The sequence below is a fragment of the Ptychodera flava genome, chromosome 1 (assembly GCF_041260155.1).
Source record: "Ptychodera flava strain L36383 chromosome 1, AS_Pfla_20210202, whole genome shotgun sequence".
Lineage (NCBI taxonomy): Eukaryota > Metazoa > Hemichordata > Enteropneusta > Ptychoderidae > Ptychodera > Ptychodera flava.
This window is the reverse complement of record NC_091928.1, coordinates 43631531-43650126: the sequence shown is the minus strand read 5'-3', so window position 1 is coordinate 43650126 and position 18596 is coordinate 43631531. Positions and strand designations below refer to the sequence as shown.

The 18596-nt window shown below is 37.2% G+C and overlaps 1 protein-coding gene across 2 annotated transcripts; it reads right to left on the bottom strand.

Moving 5' to 3' along the window:
• Positions 1-1221: 1221 nt before the first annotated feature.
• On the bottom strand, positions 1222-17741 carry LOC139138545 (very low-density lipoprotein receptor-like). Of its 2 annotated transcripts, none has more exons than XM_070706974.1 (8): positions 17570-17741; positions 13121-13270; positions 11731-11838; positions 9059-9172; positions 8539-8655; positions 7799-7912; positions 7315-7440; positions 1222-6015 (listed from the first exon to the last, which is right to left on the bottom strand). In XM_070706974.1, exons 1-8 carry the CDS (start codon positions 17673-17675, stop codon positions 5444-5446), a joined length of 1407 nt encoding a protein of 468 aa, XP_070563075.1. In that variant the 5' UTR covers positions 17676-17741; the 3' UTR covers positions 1222-5443. The 2 variants fall into 2 exon arrangements, with proteins under 2 accessions (XP_070563075.1, XP_070563067.1); XM_070706966.1 differs by having other exon boundaries at positions 11731-11841; positions 17570-17740.
• Positions 17742-18596: the final 855 nt, after the last annotated feature.

Sequence of the window (18596 nt, the reverse complement as noted above, 5' to 3'; positions counted from 1 at the left end):
TATGTCTTTATGTTTTATGCAAGAGTTCAGCTAAAAATGTGTTATCACTGGAGTGATACATTTTTCTTGTACGGCAATGTGTGAACTCTCGATAGTTCAATTTCAGGTTCATGAAGAATACTCCTCTGGGACAGACACCGGTATTCGGACTCAAAATTTTTTTTATTCTTTTCTGATCTATCACTAGTGGGGGCTCATTTGAAAGCTCTTTGGATAAGGAAAATTTTCAGTGTCTTCTCTAAATAGAAAATGTTATTTTTCAGCATTGCGCTAACACAGAGGTGGCGGCCATATTGATTTTCAAATATCGGTAAATGTTAGATAAATTTGCTTCTCTAGTTTCAAATTTTGTAGCATGACCCCTGATTTTTTTATTCGTGATATGGTAAGAGAATTGTCAAAAGGTTTATTGAGGAAAGCTTGAACTTCAGTTTAGTCTTTCACTTTCACAGCGTATACTACCTTTTGAAAGCTGTGCTTAGCAAGCAACGTATCCAAATAAAACGTGCATAGTAGATTTATTAAATATATTCTGTAAATGTCTACAGCAGAAAACAATAAATTTAGAAATTTAAGGCTCCAATTAAACAAGCTAGAAATGATTTACATTGCCATATTTCTGTATGCACCATAAATTTCTGGTTTCAAAAATTTCACAAGTCATAGATATATTGAATGCAAAAACTGTATCCGACGAAAATTGAAAGATTGTGTGCACCTGAAGACTATTGAACACTGCAAATATAGAAGAGCTTGAATATGCAGTGTTTGTAAACAAGGTAATTTAGATGATGAATATCATTTTCTTTTAGTATGTTAGTTCAATATGATACGCTACCAAAAGAACGCTTTCCCTCAAAACCATTTGATGAACTGAACTTTTGTAAATTTAATTATCTCATGATACATCAGATTCGGAAATAATATTTACTACTTGCCAGTTTGTTTTCAAAGCTTTCAAACTTCGAATGAATACTACTACTTCACTGTAGTAAGATGTTCTTTTTTGTGATGTATATTAATTACCCTGTATGCTACTTTCTAATTATTGTATTTTAACCCCTCACCCCTTGCACATGGGCTGGAGGCCTTAGTATGCAACAAAAGTGCCCAGAGCATGCACCACCACCAACTTCACTTTATCACTGCTACTCTAATAGTAAACAAGTTTGTGTAGCGTTCATGGGGCAATATTATAGAAATAGGCATTACACAGTCATCTTTCTGAGTAACAAACTTTATTTACATTGAACATTGCCTTTTTGTGGTTTACTTGAAATCTGACAGACCAATGAGGTCACTACTAAAATATACCCCTGACCAGATCTTTACAGAAGTCTGAAATATGGCAGTACTTGAGTGAAAATGTCATTTTTCATACACGAAATATGAAGAATATGAATAACAATGGAAAAATGAGTATGGGTTTCACAAAGGCTTTGTTCATAAAATGAGGTATTTCAGTTCCACGGAAAATTTCAAAATTGCTTATTTTTAGTCATTACAATTATGATTTGCTGTATACCACTGATGGGAAACAAATGAACAAGTTATCAGACTCTTGAAAAGAGGGACTGGTTTGATAAGCTTTGAATGTTTAAAATCAAGATGATATTTGCATGCCATACTTAAACCTCATAAACATTTTCAAAGAAGATATTTAACATTAGAGCTAGTGAGATGTGACTTCCTCTGATTTTTGTACAATTAAAAAAAACCCACCGAAGTAACATAAATATGAAAATTTGCCGCCTAAATGTGGCTTAGACAAATAATTATAAATATAAAAAAAGGCTGAGACGTCTATCACAAAATTTTCACAATAAAAGTTTGACAGCTTGATCATGCATAAAAAAATAACTTGTAGGTTTACATTTTTGGAGAATTTTTTTACCAAGGTTCAAATTGAAAGAATTACACAAATTTTAAACAATGTTGTGATAACAAGTTTAAATACAGCCTGTAAATGAATTATGTCCAATGTTATTGTCACCAAGAGAATCTCTGGCCTGACTAGATATCCTTTTGTCAACAATGTCATTGCATATTGTACATCATGCATTGTGTTGGCAGGGCTAACATTTTGAGTTTGAAGGAAATGCTCTCGTTCCACAGAAGGAAATTTCGCGAAAATTGCACTTTACAGCAATTGTACCTTTGACATGCCTAGTGCCTCTGTCTGTAAATGCATTCCCGTGACGACTCTATCAATTTGAAAAATCAAGCAATTGCCAAAAAAAAAGAGGCATGAAGAAGGAATGACATTTCCACATTAAATTTGTGCTGCATCCATTTTTGGAAATGTGTCAGGCAAATTTGACCGCCAGCTACAGCAATGAACTGGCGCATGAGACAATTTTTTTTCAAAATTCTGTCGTCTGTAGCATATAACTCTAGGGTCTATGGTCAAACATACAATGCACCAGTTATTACTTTCCGTATTTTGTTCCTTGCTGAAATACAATTGCTACCATCATCAGGCATCATTTTTTCCCTATCTCACATGCCATATTTACAATAATAAGATTTGCAATGAACAAGATCCTCTTCAGGGATTGACACACTATCCTTGCACTGGACCTCAAAAACTTATATATGATTTGAACCTGTCAAATTTCATTTCAAAATGCCATGTATGGTGCATCAGTGTCAACATCTGTGACTGGCCGGAAACTTTGCCAGTGAGGCTTTTTTTTTTTTCATGATGAGGCTTTTCATGATGGAATTAGTCTAGTAGCGCCCTCTTTAGGTGGCAATACATTATCCCTGCACTGGAATTCACCATTTCGAAACAGTAAATATGCTTTGATTGCGTGAGGTTTAATTTCAAGGTGCAACAACACATTGCTGTGCCTTGCTCAAAAGGCTGGGGTGAACGGGCTGTAGTTGGAGTGATAATATTGACTGGCGCCCTCTGGAGACCAATGTGTAAAATCCTAATTTCACAAATTTGACTCTGATGCACTTGTATGGAGTAGGGAGTCATTTTCTTACAAGTGTTAAAGCAGTTAAAAGCACATTCTTGAATGCTAGGAAGATGACAAAGAATGGTAACAAAGAATGGTAATAAAATTACTGACCGACTAAGTTAACAAATAACTTATACAATGTATAACACACAAAATTTGAGAAACAGTATATTGCTACAACTATAAACACCCATTATATAAAATTCATAAAATCTTTCAAGAACAGCTCTGACTAAGGTTGATTCGAAGTCATGATATATTAAAAAATATAACTATTTTTATAATAATGGTGTGAATAGATATTATATCTACAAATCTCTAGTATGAATGGTGTTTAAGTACATGAGTGGTATCACTATAAAAAATGTCACAGACTGAGTTAATTTCTGTTGGTCTGGTATCACCCAGGTCAGAGGTCATCCATCATTGGATTTTACTTAAATAGTGGAGCATTTGAGTTTTATTGAAGTCCAATCAGCTCATTAGCTTTAGAAACTGCTACTTTGAATATATAGGGAATACTTTTATGATTGTCACATTGGGTTACAATTTCAAAAGTCCATAATGCCCGTTGAAAGGAAACTGTCCTTTGAGTTTTATTCGTGGATTTGGTTGAGTTCTATGATTTAGAACTGCTGATGCCCGATAAAGATCCAGAGTAGTAATGAATATTCATTACCAGTACCCTGGATTAAAGCTTCTGTGAGTGTGGTGTGACATATTTCTACAGAAATCTTCTTTGTTGATATGATTAAGAAACCGACGTTGAAAGCAGTATCAAAATGATGAAACACACCACCGACGTACAGAGGCAATTTGGATGCCAGACTATGCCTACAGCTGCTATTGTGTCATGGTCCTATGGGAGCTAAAAATTACAGAATGCCAGCTGCCACACCAGGGTTTTAACCTATTCACCCCTACTTCCCTGTAAACAGATCCACAATTACTGGTTATTATAATGGGTCTAGGTCAAACCATGGTGTTGAAACGGTGTAGCCAGTCACTGACAAACTTTGGTAGAAAGCTCTTTCATTTTCCGAGGCAGAAAATTGACAACTGCACAGGGATGTACGACTGAAAACAACTCTGGAAAGGATGGAAAAATTAAACAACGGCAGCCAGAACCTATCTGACTGGTTTGTAAAAATGTCAAAGAATATTTTGTAGAATTGACATCAAAACTGATTAAACAACATGAGGATAAGTGCTTCCAACTTTTTGAACTTATTTCTGTACATACCGGTAGATAAAAAGATGGAAGCATTCATTGTCATCAGCTCTAAAGGACACTGTCACCATTTTTCATGTTTCTGTATGTCATGGAATATGTGTAAATATAAATAATGAACTATGGTGGCGCTGTTCTAGTCATGCATGATATCAATGTCAAAGAGAATAGTTAAAGGGCCAGTAATGCTAACTGTTGATGATTTTTTGACTATTTTCATTTTTAATGCCAACCATTATTTCTTGTGCTACTCACAAAGCATGTTGATATACACAGTTTTCAGCTTATCAACTAGGCCTGTAAGTGACTAAACTGCGTTGTTAATGTTGAGGCGTGAATGCTGGTCCAGCCTAGAATTCACGTGCAAACAATAACAGTGCAATTTACACATAACAGTGCAATTTACACATAATAGTGCAATTTACACATAACAGTGCAATTTACACATATAGACGCTAAGTTGACAAGCTAAATATGTCGCTGTTTTACCATTCTTTTGGGAACAAATTAAGAAATTGCAATCAACATACAAAACAAAAGTAATGAAAATATTACCAAAAGTTAGAATTACTGGCCCTTTAACTGAAAAAAGTTTCAGCAATAGTTTAAGTTGTTCACTTTCAAAGTATTCACTACCTTAGCAAAAGCAGTGCCATATCAAAGTCAGTGACTTTGTCCCTTAGATCTGACTGGAAACGTGTGACCTTAAAATCGGATATTTGCCTTTAGCAGTGAAATCATCAATGAGAATGAGTTGTCGCAGTATACGCTGTTGACTTGTTTTGCAAAGTCTCGGTGACATCAGACCAGACATTGAGGCAACCCCTTCATTAACTAAACTTCCAAACTTCAAAAATCTCTGTCCAAATGAGTTGCTCTGCACATCTTAAAAATTTCATCACTTATTCTAAGTGACACTAAGTTTATGAAAAAAACATCAAAACACTTGAACATTTAATGTTAAATAAAGGTATCAATTCATAAAAAGAACAAGCACACACTTGGTGTGTTTAAATAAAACATACGTATATTGAGAAATACAGTTGTCTGTTGCTGTAAATATATACAAATGTGAGTTTTAAATATAGTTTGGTAAAGCACATAAAAAAAAATTACACATAAAAATTGTGCTATTGGCACTGTAGCACTGAGGGTAGGAAGCCTCTATGGCATACACTGGTAGTAATACCAAGCAACTCTGTTAACAGGATGTGCCGAAAGGTATGAAATGCTGCAACATTTCTTAAGTATTGTGAGTCTGTTGATGTCGAAGGCCTGGGTACGGTGGCGGTGGAGGCGAGTCTGTTGATTTCTGTGAGCTGTCTGAAGTTGATGGCGATGAAGGTCTTGCTGTGCGGTTGCCATGGACCACGTCCCAGTAAGAGGGCGGGGCCTCGCCGTTACTCAGCGGGGAGCTCTGACTCGTACTTGTGCTCTGCGACGCGGCGTTATGCTCGTCCCCGAGCGTAATGATCTGCACGCCATTGCTGATGCTGTAGCGCATCAGCACGTGCGTTTGTTCTGGATCTGCCTGTCCGTCAATCTGTGTACGCACTGTTGAGACCACCGGTGGTGGAACATACACGTTTGATCTGGGACGCTGGCGTCGACGTACGTTTGCCAGGGCCAGCTGGTACCGGTAGCGTAACCGACGCCGATAGTAATGTATGGCAATCACGACGCACACACTTATAACAACCAACATTGCCAGTGAGCATATGACCGTATATGTCACAGTCTGATAATTCGAATTTATCACAATAACATTATCGACACCTTCGCTGCTGTTGTCATTACCGACCATATCACCATCACCTGCAAGTAGAGACATTGTAGATACATGAACCTGATATTTGAATCAATAGCAATACTAACAACATGATACTTGTACTCTTACATAAAAGGTCCTTACATGCCAAATCACTTAAAATTTACAGACTTTCAAGGACTTTTTAAGCAACTTTCAGGGGCCTTACAAGCAATTGGATCTAAACACCATTTCCAGATGTTATTTCAAAAATATACATGTATCATTTTTATATGTCACTTTCCGTATCATTTTTACAAATGCACGACTGACTATCTTATTTTATGAAATTGTGGGTGGTTTATCACTTTTCACTTTTCAAATACTTTCGAGGACAAACCATTGCATAATTTTCAGTCTTTCATTGTAAAAATGTATTCTTTTGTATGGTGTATGATGTACACATTGCTCGAAAAACAGTTGGATGGTCAGTCTCTCTCAAAACTCCATTGTGAAGAACCATAATGTCCGTCACTTTTGTGTTTGTGTGTGTCTAGGCAAGCAGTGTGGAGGTGACAAGAGGGTAAAATGTACAGAAACTCATGTCCATTATCCATTAACTCTGATGCATATTTGGCACACACTTCACCGTGTTTTCTCCAGGATGCAGCAGATTGCATGAATCCCCCTATCTAATCAAAATCCCCCTCAAATAATCACAAGTGCATGACATATATTCTACAATGAGGTTGTGTTAGTTAATGATTTACACAGAGTATTTATAGAAGCATTCCACTTCATGATTACTGTCTGTTATGTAACATCATGTAGCCACAGTAAAGTCATACAAGCTTCCTATCTGCAGAAGGATGAGATTAAACCTTTACACCCTGACCCCCTGGTGACCTATGATGTCATACGGACATTTTTTTCCCAAGCCGGGTTCAAAGGGTTAAAAGCTGAAAGACTGTCTTTTATTTGATATTTGACCAATGCTAGAATTTGCTCATATCTTGAATAAAATTTTAATTTGCGGAATTTATTATAGTCCCCTCAATCAAAACCAAATCCCCCAACCCATTGTTCAAGAATATGGGGATATTCCCCCTTGTGAGAGAAACCTGGAGAAAACATTGCACTTATTTTTGCAATTTCATTAACTGGTACTGGCAAACATCCAGGAATATCAAACAATTGGCATAATACATTTTCCTTCTCAAGGAACATACATTCAATTGTCATAGTGACAATATAGCAATTTACTAGGCCTTAACTGCTTTTGAGGGGACAGAAATCGCAGTATTATCTAGGGGAAGGGTGATCAAGGGGAAGGTGATGGCGACAAGGGTGATTAAAAAAAAACTTACAGTTAGCCTCATCTGAGCCATCTTCACAGTCTGAAAATCCGTCACATTGTCGTCTGCCATCAATGCACTCGTAACTTTTACACAGGAATACAAACTTACCTGTGCAGAATGAGGGCACTATAGTTGCTGTGTGTGGAAAAGAAAGTGATACACATGTGTTACACTGGGTACCGTTGAAGAGATTTTTACCGCATTTAAGAAATGTTAGCAAATTTTCAGGGTTAATTATAAATTTCATGTTACAATGTTGTTAAACTTTAGCACAAGACTTAACATTTCTTGTTTCTCAAACGATGTGTTGATTTCAGTCAGAATATTTGAAATTATGAAAATCTTGACCTTCAATAACATATAAAACTTGTCTATCTGAAATGACAAGATACTGTATTGTCTGCTCTTTAAAAATCCTCCAAATAATCACAGGCTAGACAAATGCATATCGAAAGAGGACATGCATGTACAGGTACTTTCAATGTCTACTTACTGCAGTTCTTCTCGTCACTGCCATCTATACAGTGTGGTTCTCCATCGCAGCGGTAAGGTTTTGCGATGCAATGTCCGTTGTCGCACGGAAACTCCAGCCTGCTGCATCCAAAATCTGTGAAAGGAAATCAACAAAACAACAAAGCTTGATCAACTTCTACCTTTTTTCTTGAAAACTTATATCAACCAAACATATAACATGAGAAGACCATAGAACTGTTTGACTGCCTATACTTTAACATCAAATTTGGTGTGGTATTCTTGAGATACAGCAATTGTACAAATTAGTTCATTATGAAGGTGGCCATTGATTGATTCTGTTGATTGCAGCACCAGCGTAAATCTAATCAGATCTGGAGCTTCCGATGATTATGCTATTTACCAAGTTCCATGATATTCTGACCAATGGTTTAAAGCTATGATCGGAAAAAAATCTGTCTACAATGGACAGACGGACGAAAACATACACATGTTTATACGCATAGACAGACAATGGCAATATTGGACACCGCTTGGGATTATGGCCCACTGTGTCCAAAAAATTTATGGCTGAGGAGCTGTGTCATCATGGGCATGGTACCGGTATAACTTTTGAATTTTTGCCAGTATTTCTGTTCCATCAACTTAAGTTGTCTTGCCTTCACTCTGAAATATTTTCACACTTTGCTAGCTTAACCAACTTGATAAATACTAGTAGCAGATCACCCTGGAAGAGAAAACTTTAACTTATTGAAGCCCCACCTGATGGAGTCTCGCAGAACAATCCTCTCCATCCAACCGGACAGCTGCAAACGAGTCTGTCATCCAGATCATAGCAGGTACCTCCATTGCGACACAGGTTATTCTCTAAACATCGGTCTGTTGACGGTTACAAGAAAGGATGATAATAGTTACTGTCAGATTTTTGTCATATTTATTGTAAAACAAATGACTTAGTTGCCCATATAACTGACATGTGTTAGAAAAAAAAACAATCAAAATTAACTTATTCTGTCTTTTTCAATAATTTACAAAACACACTCAATATTGACCATATAAAACGGCACGTCACGTATAAAAATACAACTTTTGTTGAAAACCACAAATGTGTTGAAAATTAATGGAACCTAAACATCAAAGATGAAGAAAATACTGAGATTCATTAGTGCCCCTGGACTGCATCTGCAGGGACTACACATGTTATAATGTTCCATAGGTTTTGGGCTGGGAATTGGATAAAGAAAAATATAACTTTGGTGATCCTAACAGCAGACATACATACCTGATATTCTCACTTCACAGAACGTTCCTATCCAAGGTCCTTGACAAACACAGTGTATTTTGTCTTTTCCGTATGAGACACAGATTCCGCCATTTTGACAGAGGTCACACGGTCCTTTGAATAAAGCATCAACACCAGGAAATAAATTATTACTTTTGATAAAATTTCAAGCTGACATATTTTGTCTGACTTGTAAAGAATTTCAAAAAAAAATATTTTTGAAAACCCTGCAACTTCTCTAACACATTGAGCATCTCATGAAGCTGTCATTTAACATTGTAAAAATTTTGTTGGATATTTCAATTTCAGATTTATATTCTTGAAAACCGGGTTTTTTAACACTTGCTCAATTTGATGAAAAGTTATGCGTGTATGGCCTATATATGAACCTGATTATCAGGTAGCATGATCAAATGTAGGTCAGTTTTAACCCTTTCACCACAGTGGTTTGGCCCAAAACTCATTGTTAATAATTGGAACTGTGGACCTGTGTGCAGGTAATTAGGGGGTGTACATGTACAGGTCAAGGGGCCATGGATTAATAAGAAACAAGTCATCGTTGATGACACAGTCCCCACTTGTTAATAATGGGTACTTTGATTACATGTCCTCAGAGAGGACAGAGTCCTCTTCATTAATTAGGTCTGTGATAAAAATACTTTGATACAGATGGCGCTCAATGGCCAAGAATGAGTTCCATGGTGATGAAAACATAAAACCAATGTAGGCCACCATCCTAAAGTTCATAAAATGAGTCAACTAGGAATTAATCAAAAGGATGTTGCAAAACATTTTGCATACAATTCTAACACTTAACAGATTATCACTGGTACCATATTTCATAAAGTTTGATGCAGTATTTATAACACTATGAGATCAACATCTGTATCAAGTTTCATCACATTTGACGTTGTATTAATTTGTGGCTATATCACCCTAATTAGGAAAGTTCATTACTTATGCAATTACAAATTAATTAAAATGACACTGATAAATGTCTTTTTCAATGTTAAAGCAATGTGAGCTTAACATCGGTTAACATCTGTATAAAGTTTCATGAATTTGATGCAGTACATATTTCTTGACATATCAGCCTACTTACGAAACTTCAATAATTGACATGTTACTGCTACATGACGTGAAACAAATTGACGAGCATATGTATGAAATAGGTCAATGTCAACTTTGGATATTACTGGTGGAAATATGTCTGAGTTATGGCTCTGTACATGAAAACATCGTAATAAAATGGCTGCCTAGCAACCATATTGGATCGTATCACATAAAAAATCGATGTACATATGTATGACATAGGTCAATGTCCTTGTACCAACTTTGAATAAAATCAGTTGAGATATGCCTGAGTTATGCCTCTGTATATGAAAAAATCGTAACAAAATGACCGCACAGCAGCCATATTGGATCGTATCACAAAACAAATTGACATGCATATCTATGACATTGGTCAATGTCCTTGTACCAATTTTGAATAAAATCGGTTGAGATATGCCTGAGTTATGCCTCTGTATATGAAAAAATTGTAATAAATGGCCGCCTAGCGGCCATATTGGATTGTATCACAAAACAAATCGACGTGCATATCTATGAAATTGGTCAATGTCCTTGTAGCAATGTGAATAAAATCGGTTGAAACATGTCTGAGTTGTGGCTCTGTACATGAAAAAAATCATAATAAAATGGCCGCCTGGCGGCCATATTGGATCGTATCACAAAAAAATTGACGTGCATATCTATGACATTGGTCAATGTCTTTGTACCAACTTTGAATAAAATCACTTGAAACATGTCTGAGTTATGGCTCTGTACATGAAAAAATCGTAACAAAATGGCCGCCTGGCGGCCATATTGGATCGTATCACAAAGAAAATTGACGTGCATATCTATGACATTAGTCAATGTCCTTGCACCAACTTTGAATAAAATTGGTAGAAATACGTCTGAGTTATGGCTCTGTACATGAAAAAATCATAATAAAATGGCCGCCTGGCGGCCATATTGGATCGTATCCCAAAACAAATCGACGTGCATCTGTATGACATATGAAGTAATCCTTGTACCAAGTTTGAATGAAATCGCTTCTTGCATCTCTGAGATATCTGCGTGAACGGACGGACGGACGCACGCACGCACGCACGCACGCACGCACGCACGCACGCACGGACATGACCAAACCTATAAGTCCCCCCGGACGGTGTCCGTGGGGACTAATAAAGCTCAATACATTTTTGGGGAGGGTGCTTACCTCCATTCCCAATATGTAAATTTACACTTATTGATGCATTGCACCATGAAAACTGTGAGACTGCAAACCTATGAATCACCAATGATTAAGATTTTGTTTTGAGTTGCTTGTTGTTCAAAAAACTATTATCAGTTTAACATTCCATCAGCCTATTCAGCAATTTGCCATGTGGCGGTAGGGGGTGGGGAATATTCAAATTGTAATCGTGTCTCTAGAGTTTGGCACTTAAAAACTATCATCAAGGGGAGGTTGTGGCCTAGAGGTCAAACACAATGAGTGTTTGTTACAACTTGTTCTAATCACCCACAGAACATACCATGAACATGTACATGTTGTTGCTACGCAGAAGAAAAAAATACTGAAAGACAATACGGCAGAAGTGGTAGTTCCTAGAGCATTGACTACTCACTGCAGTTTGCTTCATCCGATCCATCACCACAGTCATCAACAGAGTCACATTCGAATTCCGTATGGATGCACCTCCCATTGGCACAGCGGAATCCACATTGTGGGTTCTCTACTGGAAAAATGAATGAGAGAAGTCAGTGAAGCTTTTCTGATCGCATGAAAATGTGCGGACTGAAAGATGGAAGGGATAATGATCCTAACGAGATCGCTAGGAAGCAAAACTTTTAAAGTGGAACAGTTGGTGTTTTCAGAGAAAATATCTTTTACTTTTATGGTGCTTTAAGATAGAATGTGTCTTGGAAAGATTTTTGAACTCTAAAACTTTTACAATACATTTTAGTCAACCATTTGTAAGGGCTCATTTTGAAGGTCAAGAACAAATAAAGTTTTCATGGGCTTATTTTTGTGAAGGGCAAACATTTTCCCACTGAGTGGGATGGTAGCCATTTTGAAAGTTGGTAAATATTGAGGAAAAATGCACCAAATTTTGTACGGTGGGTGACCCCTGACTTTTATTCTTGATTTCAAAAGGAAATGTTGAATGTTTCCTCGAAGAAAGTTTGCACAAAAGAGAAGTTTCTCAACTTCGAGACAAAAACTGCCTTAACTATAATATAACAACTATCTATAACTATATAACAGCTATCATACTTTCTTCTCCTACCACATGTTGGCAGGCAAAGTGTTAGCCTTGTAAGCAAACAGCATTGAGTGTAATATGCGATGCCAATGTTGAAAGTTTAATCCTAGTCGAGACTACAATTAAGCTATCCACAATGGACATTTAACACACACATGTACATGCTGTGTTGGGCTGTTAGTGATTTTGCATATCATCATAATTTTGAGGGAAAAGACAAAGAAAAAAAAACAACTCAAATGCCATGAATGCATGGATAGTAAACTTTACATGTAAATGTGTCACTGGAGTCCACATATACATAAAGCACAGTCATTGAGCCAGTGGCTGTAACTCCGGATGACTTTTTCACTCTTTCTGTTTTCATCAATCGCAAGTTCTTGATCTAACACTAAAGCATGTTGAAATACTGCTACACTGTATTTAGCTTGTCAACTCAGCATCTATACCGGTATGTGTAGAGTGCACTGTTATTGTTTACACTTGTATTCTGGTCCACGTGCAGACCAGAAGTCACTTGTCAGCAATAACAATACAGTGTACACATATACAGACCAAGATGGCAACATGAATACTAAGTATCTCAACATGCTTTGGGCAGTAGAAAATGAAACCATATTTGACATTAAAAAACTTGGAAATAGATCATCAAAGGTCTAACCACTGGCTCTTTAACTGTGAATAGAACACACCTATGGGACACATATGCAAAAAGTTAAAAGTCTTTTGGTTCCACTGGTTGGTCTCCTACCTTGCCCTAAACCAGTGCAGTTGAATTCATCAATCCCACCTACGCACTGGACTTTTCCGTCGCACCGCCATCTCGGAAGGGCACAAATGGGTTCCCCTTCTTCTTGGGCACAGTAGAAATTCGGCAACTGACATATTTTATTGCTTTGAACTGTAGGAAAAGAAATGACAGATGATTTCACAATTATAACTCATTACAAAGGTATAGTTCACAGAGACAGTGCGTATTGAAACATTAACAATTTACGGTATACCCACTTGAATACAACTTTGATTAAACCATATTCTTTCCAAATGGTACCCGTTAGTTTGATTTTGAATGCCTATACAGAGTTGAGGGATGAAAGGTAAGGGGTAAACATGATTTGTACAAATGACAGCTATCAAATGCTGAACAGTCAAATGGATATGCCTTACTATTTGGAAGTATTCTTACAATTTATGAATGTTTACTTTTCCCTTTTTAAGAGTTACTGTTATAAAAATTTCAATTGACAGACAAAAGTATTTTAGCCTGATCAGTCAATCATACAGGACAAGTGACAGAAAATTTTGGTTTTCCGAAACCTTTCTGTAAGTGGCTCCATATGATATGTGAAGGCCAAATCCAAAACAATTATGAAACAAAATTAAACAGTGGAATGGGTTTATCAAGACATGTTTTTGGATGACCAAGGGCACTGAGAGGTACAAAATATCTTCTCATTCTATCAGTCAGTACTGACTTAATCCAAAAATCTAGCAACATATTTATATAGTGATTGCAATTTCAAAAGAAGACAAAAGACAGGAATGCCTCATAATCTTCTTAGTGATCCGGGGCCTTTTCAAGCCAGGGTTTAGGGGGGAAGTTCACCACGGATGATTTTTACATATGTGCTAGCTTTGTGGTCACTTAACCTGGAAAAGCTATTTTCTCAATTTATAACTTGTGCGATTTTTTACAAAAACTGATAAAAATAGTATAGGAAGTTGCATTTTCGGGCTTCATCAACTCCATGTAATTTGAATCATGGGAAAAAAGCTCCAGGCTTGGCGCTTGCTTCACGTGATATGGAAGGGACCATCTTCCCATGGGTATGGCATTGTCCACTCACCCACGCTCAAACCAGGCTGTGCGTATTTACATAACTATTGTTTATACTGAGTATCCTTGCATACATGATGAATCACTTATAATCAACTGTCCACTGTCAGATTTTGTGTTGCTGTTTACTACAAACCACTGAATCTACCACAAGCTTACCCGGCCATTTAACAATGGAGTGGAGTGATAGTTCTGACTATATTCCTATAACCATATATTCCTGAAGCTTGTGGTTACGTGAGTATAAGGTAGTATGTGCCTTGAAAATGAAAGACTTAAACTTTTGCTTAAACTTTTCTCAAGAAACTTTCACCCATTCTCTTTCAAAAATCAAGAATAAATATGGCAGATCACAGTACACATTTTGTACCAGAAAAACAAATTGCCAAAATTTACCGGTATTTGAAATTAAAATGGCCACATTCCTGCGTCACTTCTATAAGGGAAAATACAATTCCCGATTCCCGACAGTAAGAATTTTTCATGCTCAAAGAGCTTTAAAATAATTAAGCCCCCACAAGTGACAGACAAAAACAATATTATAAGAGTTTGAGAATCCAAATATGTGTCCCTAAGGTGTATTTATCTTAAGCAACAATATTGTACACAACACAACACAATGGATTAGATGTATTTATCAACATTGTGCACTTGTGTTCTGTTTGCTGGGCGAATACCTTATTTCAACACACTCTAGTGAGATCATGAAGATTTCTTTTCTGTAACAAATATTGAAACTATTATCAAAATTTACTGCTACTCTTCCTCTAAGGCTACTTAGGCAGGATGTGCCTTGGGCCGGGGGACAGATCTTCGGATTATCAAACTTTACAATACTACCGGTAATGTAATATATCAAATGTGGAGGGTTCATTTTGAAGAAATTGAAGTCTTTAGAGTTAATAAAATTTTTACTCACTCATTTTTGTGAAAATCGAAAATTTAACTCTTCCTCATAGAGTTAACACAGTGATCGCAACCATTTTGAATTTCAAGTGTCAGTGAAATTTGGGTTATTTGTTGCTCTGGTACCAGATTTTGCACAGTGATCCATGATTTTTATTCTATCTTTTTAGAAAGGAAGGGTTAAAATCTCTTTTGGATAATTTGACCGAAAGTTTAACACTCTGTTTCAAGTCCTGAACTACTTAAAATATTTCCTTGCTTCCCTTGAAATTGCGGCATCGATAACTTTGAGAAGTTTGGTGAGCTTAGTTAATTTTACTTGAAGTTTCTTATACACAATGCAAGTCCTGACAGACTTTACAAACATATTGACATATTTTTGAATAGACCTTCATACGGTACACAGGGTGTTTAATTTTTTTCAAATGGACTCCATATTGTTATTGATAGACCACTAGGAAGTAAAGAAGCTCACAACTCATTTGTGGACATGAAAAAATTTGTTTACAGCCAAAGGAAATCAGTGAATGGCTGGTCAATTAGTCCAATGTACCACTAACAACACATACTTTGCTATATGCACTGTAATTTTAATCTTAACCTGCTCACCCCTGATTCCCTGTAAACAGGTCCACAATCACCATTGATAACAATGGGTTTTGGCCAAACCATGGTGGTGAAAGGGTAAAGTGACACACGCAACATAAACAAACCACCATTCTAGGGGCATGATAAAGAACTTGAAAATCAATAGATGTTGTCCATGAGATGCATGTTTTTGAACAACATTACGTACTGATTCTGGAAATTTACAAGATAATTACTTCACTTTTGTTTGGAAACGTAATTAATCTCTGCAAACAGGGAGGGGATCGCCATTGTCACACACTTCCCTTCAAGAAGTCAACATCCTCCTTCCTAAGAAAGTGTACACTACGTTTCCAATTTCAACGGATTGTGCATGGAAGCATGACATAACAATCTGGAGTGACAGTGACAACACATCCCTTCAACAAGGTTCTCTGAACTCAATATTCTGGAAGCACACATCATACTTCGTAATACTGCTGTACATAAATGACAAACTACATGTTCTCTCATTTACATGCAAAAGTAAATATTTGTCCACAAATTTAGATTACAGTTTTGGCGACTGCCAACTTTACAATGAACACCAGGAAGACATATTAAGGGTTCAGACTACAAGCTCAGTGCAACAACTACCATGCATGCAACAATGAAAATTTGTCGGCAATTCTAGCAGCGGTGTCCATATTGAGCACATGCAGCCATATTTAGTAACAAACCTACACCCACAAACAGCACAATTTCACTAGTCTCCGTTTATAAAGTCTACAGAAAACATTGAAGTGGAGTGTCTGTGGTCAACTGTACTTTGATATTGTATCAATCACACTCTGCACAATTGTGGTTTGGCAGTTTTTCCTTACATGTTTACATGTAAACTTTGTATTTGCTATCTTTGTATTTGCCAGACAATGACTCATAATTTTATCGCACACAGTATGATCTTTAGTTGCGATTTTGAGGACCTACCGTCTTCCTGTCAAGATCTATTTTTGGAATTCGAGGCTCCCTACACTGGAAAGAACTGCAACAGTTAACCTTTACCATTTTGATAACATGAGCTGCTTAGGAAAAGTGTAATCGTAAAACCTATAAGCTCACGCCACTTTATGGATTATTTCCTTTTGTGCATTCGATACGGATGATAGCACTACCGTTTGCATGCTGCGAAATGTCAACAACATTGAATGAGGATCTTTCCGCGTGACATACCAAAGACGCTGTGGTCAGCGCACTTCCTCTCCTTCTTATTATTAAAGAATTCGGTATTTTTTTTCTTTCAAGGAATCTGCGGGTAAGCGGGCCAAATTAAGGTGTACCGAACCGGAAAAGGGTACAGAACACGCCCACTTTCTCACGCTTTGTGTGGGTCGTGGAGGTACCTCCATGCCATGCCACCTACTTCTCTGTGGGTTCGATATAGCGAGATATCAATGGCTCGCTCCAGTGGGAAAATTGAAAGCGTATGATAAACAGGATGGTACATACTGCAGTTTATCAGTGTTGAAGCACAAGTTTTGTCCTAAAAATTTAAAAATAAAAACACATGCCCTCATAGTATTGTATTGCGACATTTCACTGATCGACACCGACTGACCGTCCGTACACTTTACAATGCGTTATAATCGGCAAACATCGACGTCAGAAAACTGAAGGCATAAGTCTATACTTCGCGTTGTGGTAAAAATACTACGTTGAAACCGTGCGTCGGCACCATCGCTTTTTTAAGGCAGCGATTACACAACATGGTGGAGTTTCAATGTGCGAGTTTCAATGAAAACAACAGAGCATTCAACAACAACAACAACAACAACAACAGTGAGTTTTGGGACATATGGCGAAAACAACAAAACAATCGAATGTACCTACCCGAGACAGCGTAAAAAACAGTATAACACCAGAACAATAACACAATTTCAAATCGACTGCGACTAAATCGATTTGAGAAACAAGTTAACCTGTGTCTTCCGTTCATTTTTCACGGATCCGTCGCCATCCCTCGCTTGGTTGTACAACTTCCGTTTCTTTCCTCCAGTGGAGTGACGTCAGCTTGCCTACCAAGTGACCCCTCCCCTTGTCGGCTTATGGCCAGTGACGCACGCCCACTCGCCCATATCGCCATTCCGCGTACAAAAATGGTCATCGGCTGCCGGGTGTAGGCTATACCCACATCCTGAGTCACTCAAAAAGCATGGCATAATGCGACTGAGCACGCGTGAGTCCTGTTGTATCGCCTATCGCGGTCCCTTTTGCGTCCACGAAAAGGGGGACTGGAGGAATTCAGGGGGATTCGTAAATTTGTGGCTATTAGAGGGGCGCACTCCAAAGTTTTGCACTGCCTATATGGCGACCTGAATATATATTGATTCCCTTTTACCTTTTACATTGTCTTATTCTAAGGTTTGTAAGGTAATTCAAAGAAAAATTAATAACATTTTAATGACATCTAATGTCAGTCATAATTAAACAAAATCTAGAACCAAACAAAATCTAGGACCATTTTGTCAAATTTCTAAACAAGCATGATTTTCCGTGAAAAAACCAAAAAAAAACAACAACAAACAAGTGGGCCTAGTAACGCCGCGGCGCAGAAGAATGCAACTGTTGATAATTTTTTTCAATATTTGTATGCAATATATAAAATTCAATTTCTTGCTGTCTCGCTACAGTATGCTGACACACACAATGTTCACTTTGTCGACAAAACCTGTATATATATAGCCTAAACATGTATTGGATGATGAAGAAAGTCATTTGTCAATTAATGCACAGGCTGCGTCACGGTTGGCAGGTGAATACTAGACAGCTCAACTTGCTGTAGGGAGTAAAACAAGAACACCGTTGTACAAAATGAACAACAATATTGTCAAAATAATAAAATTTAATACACTGAGCA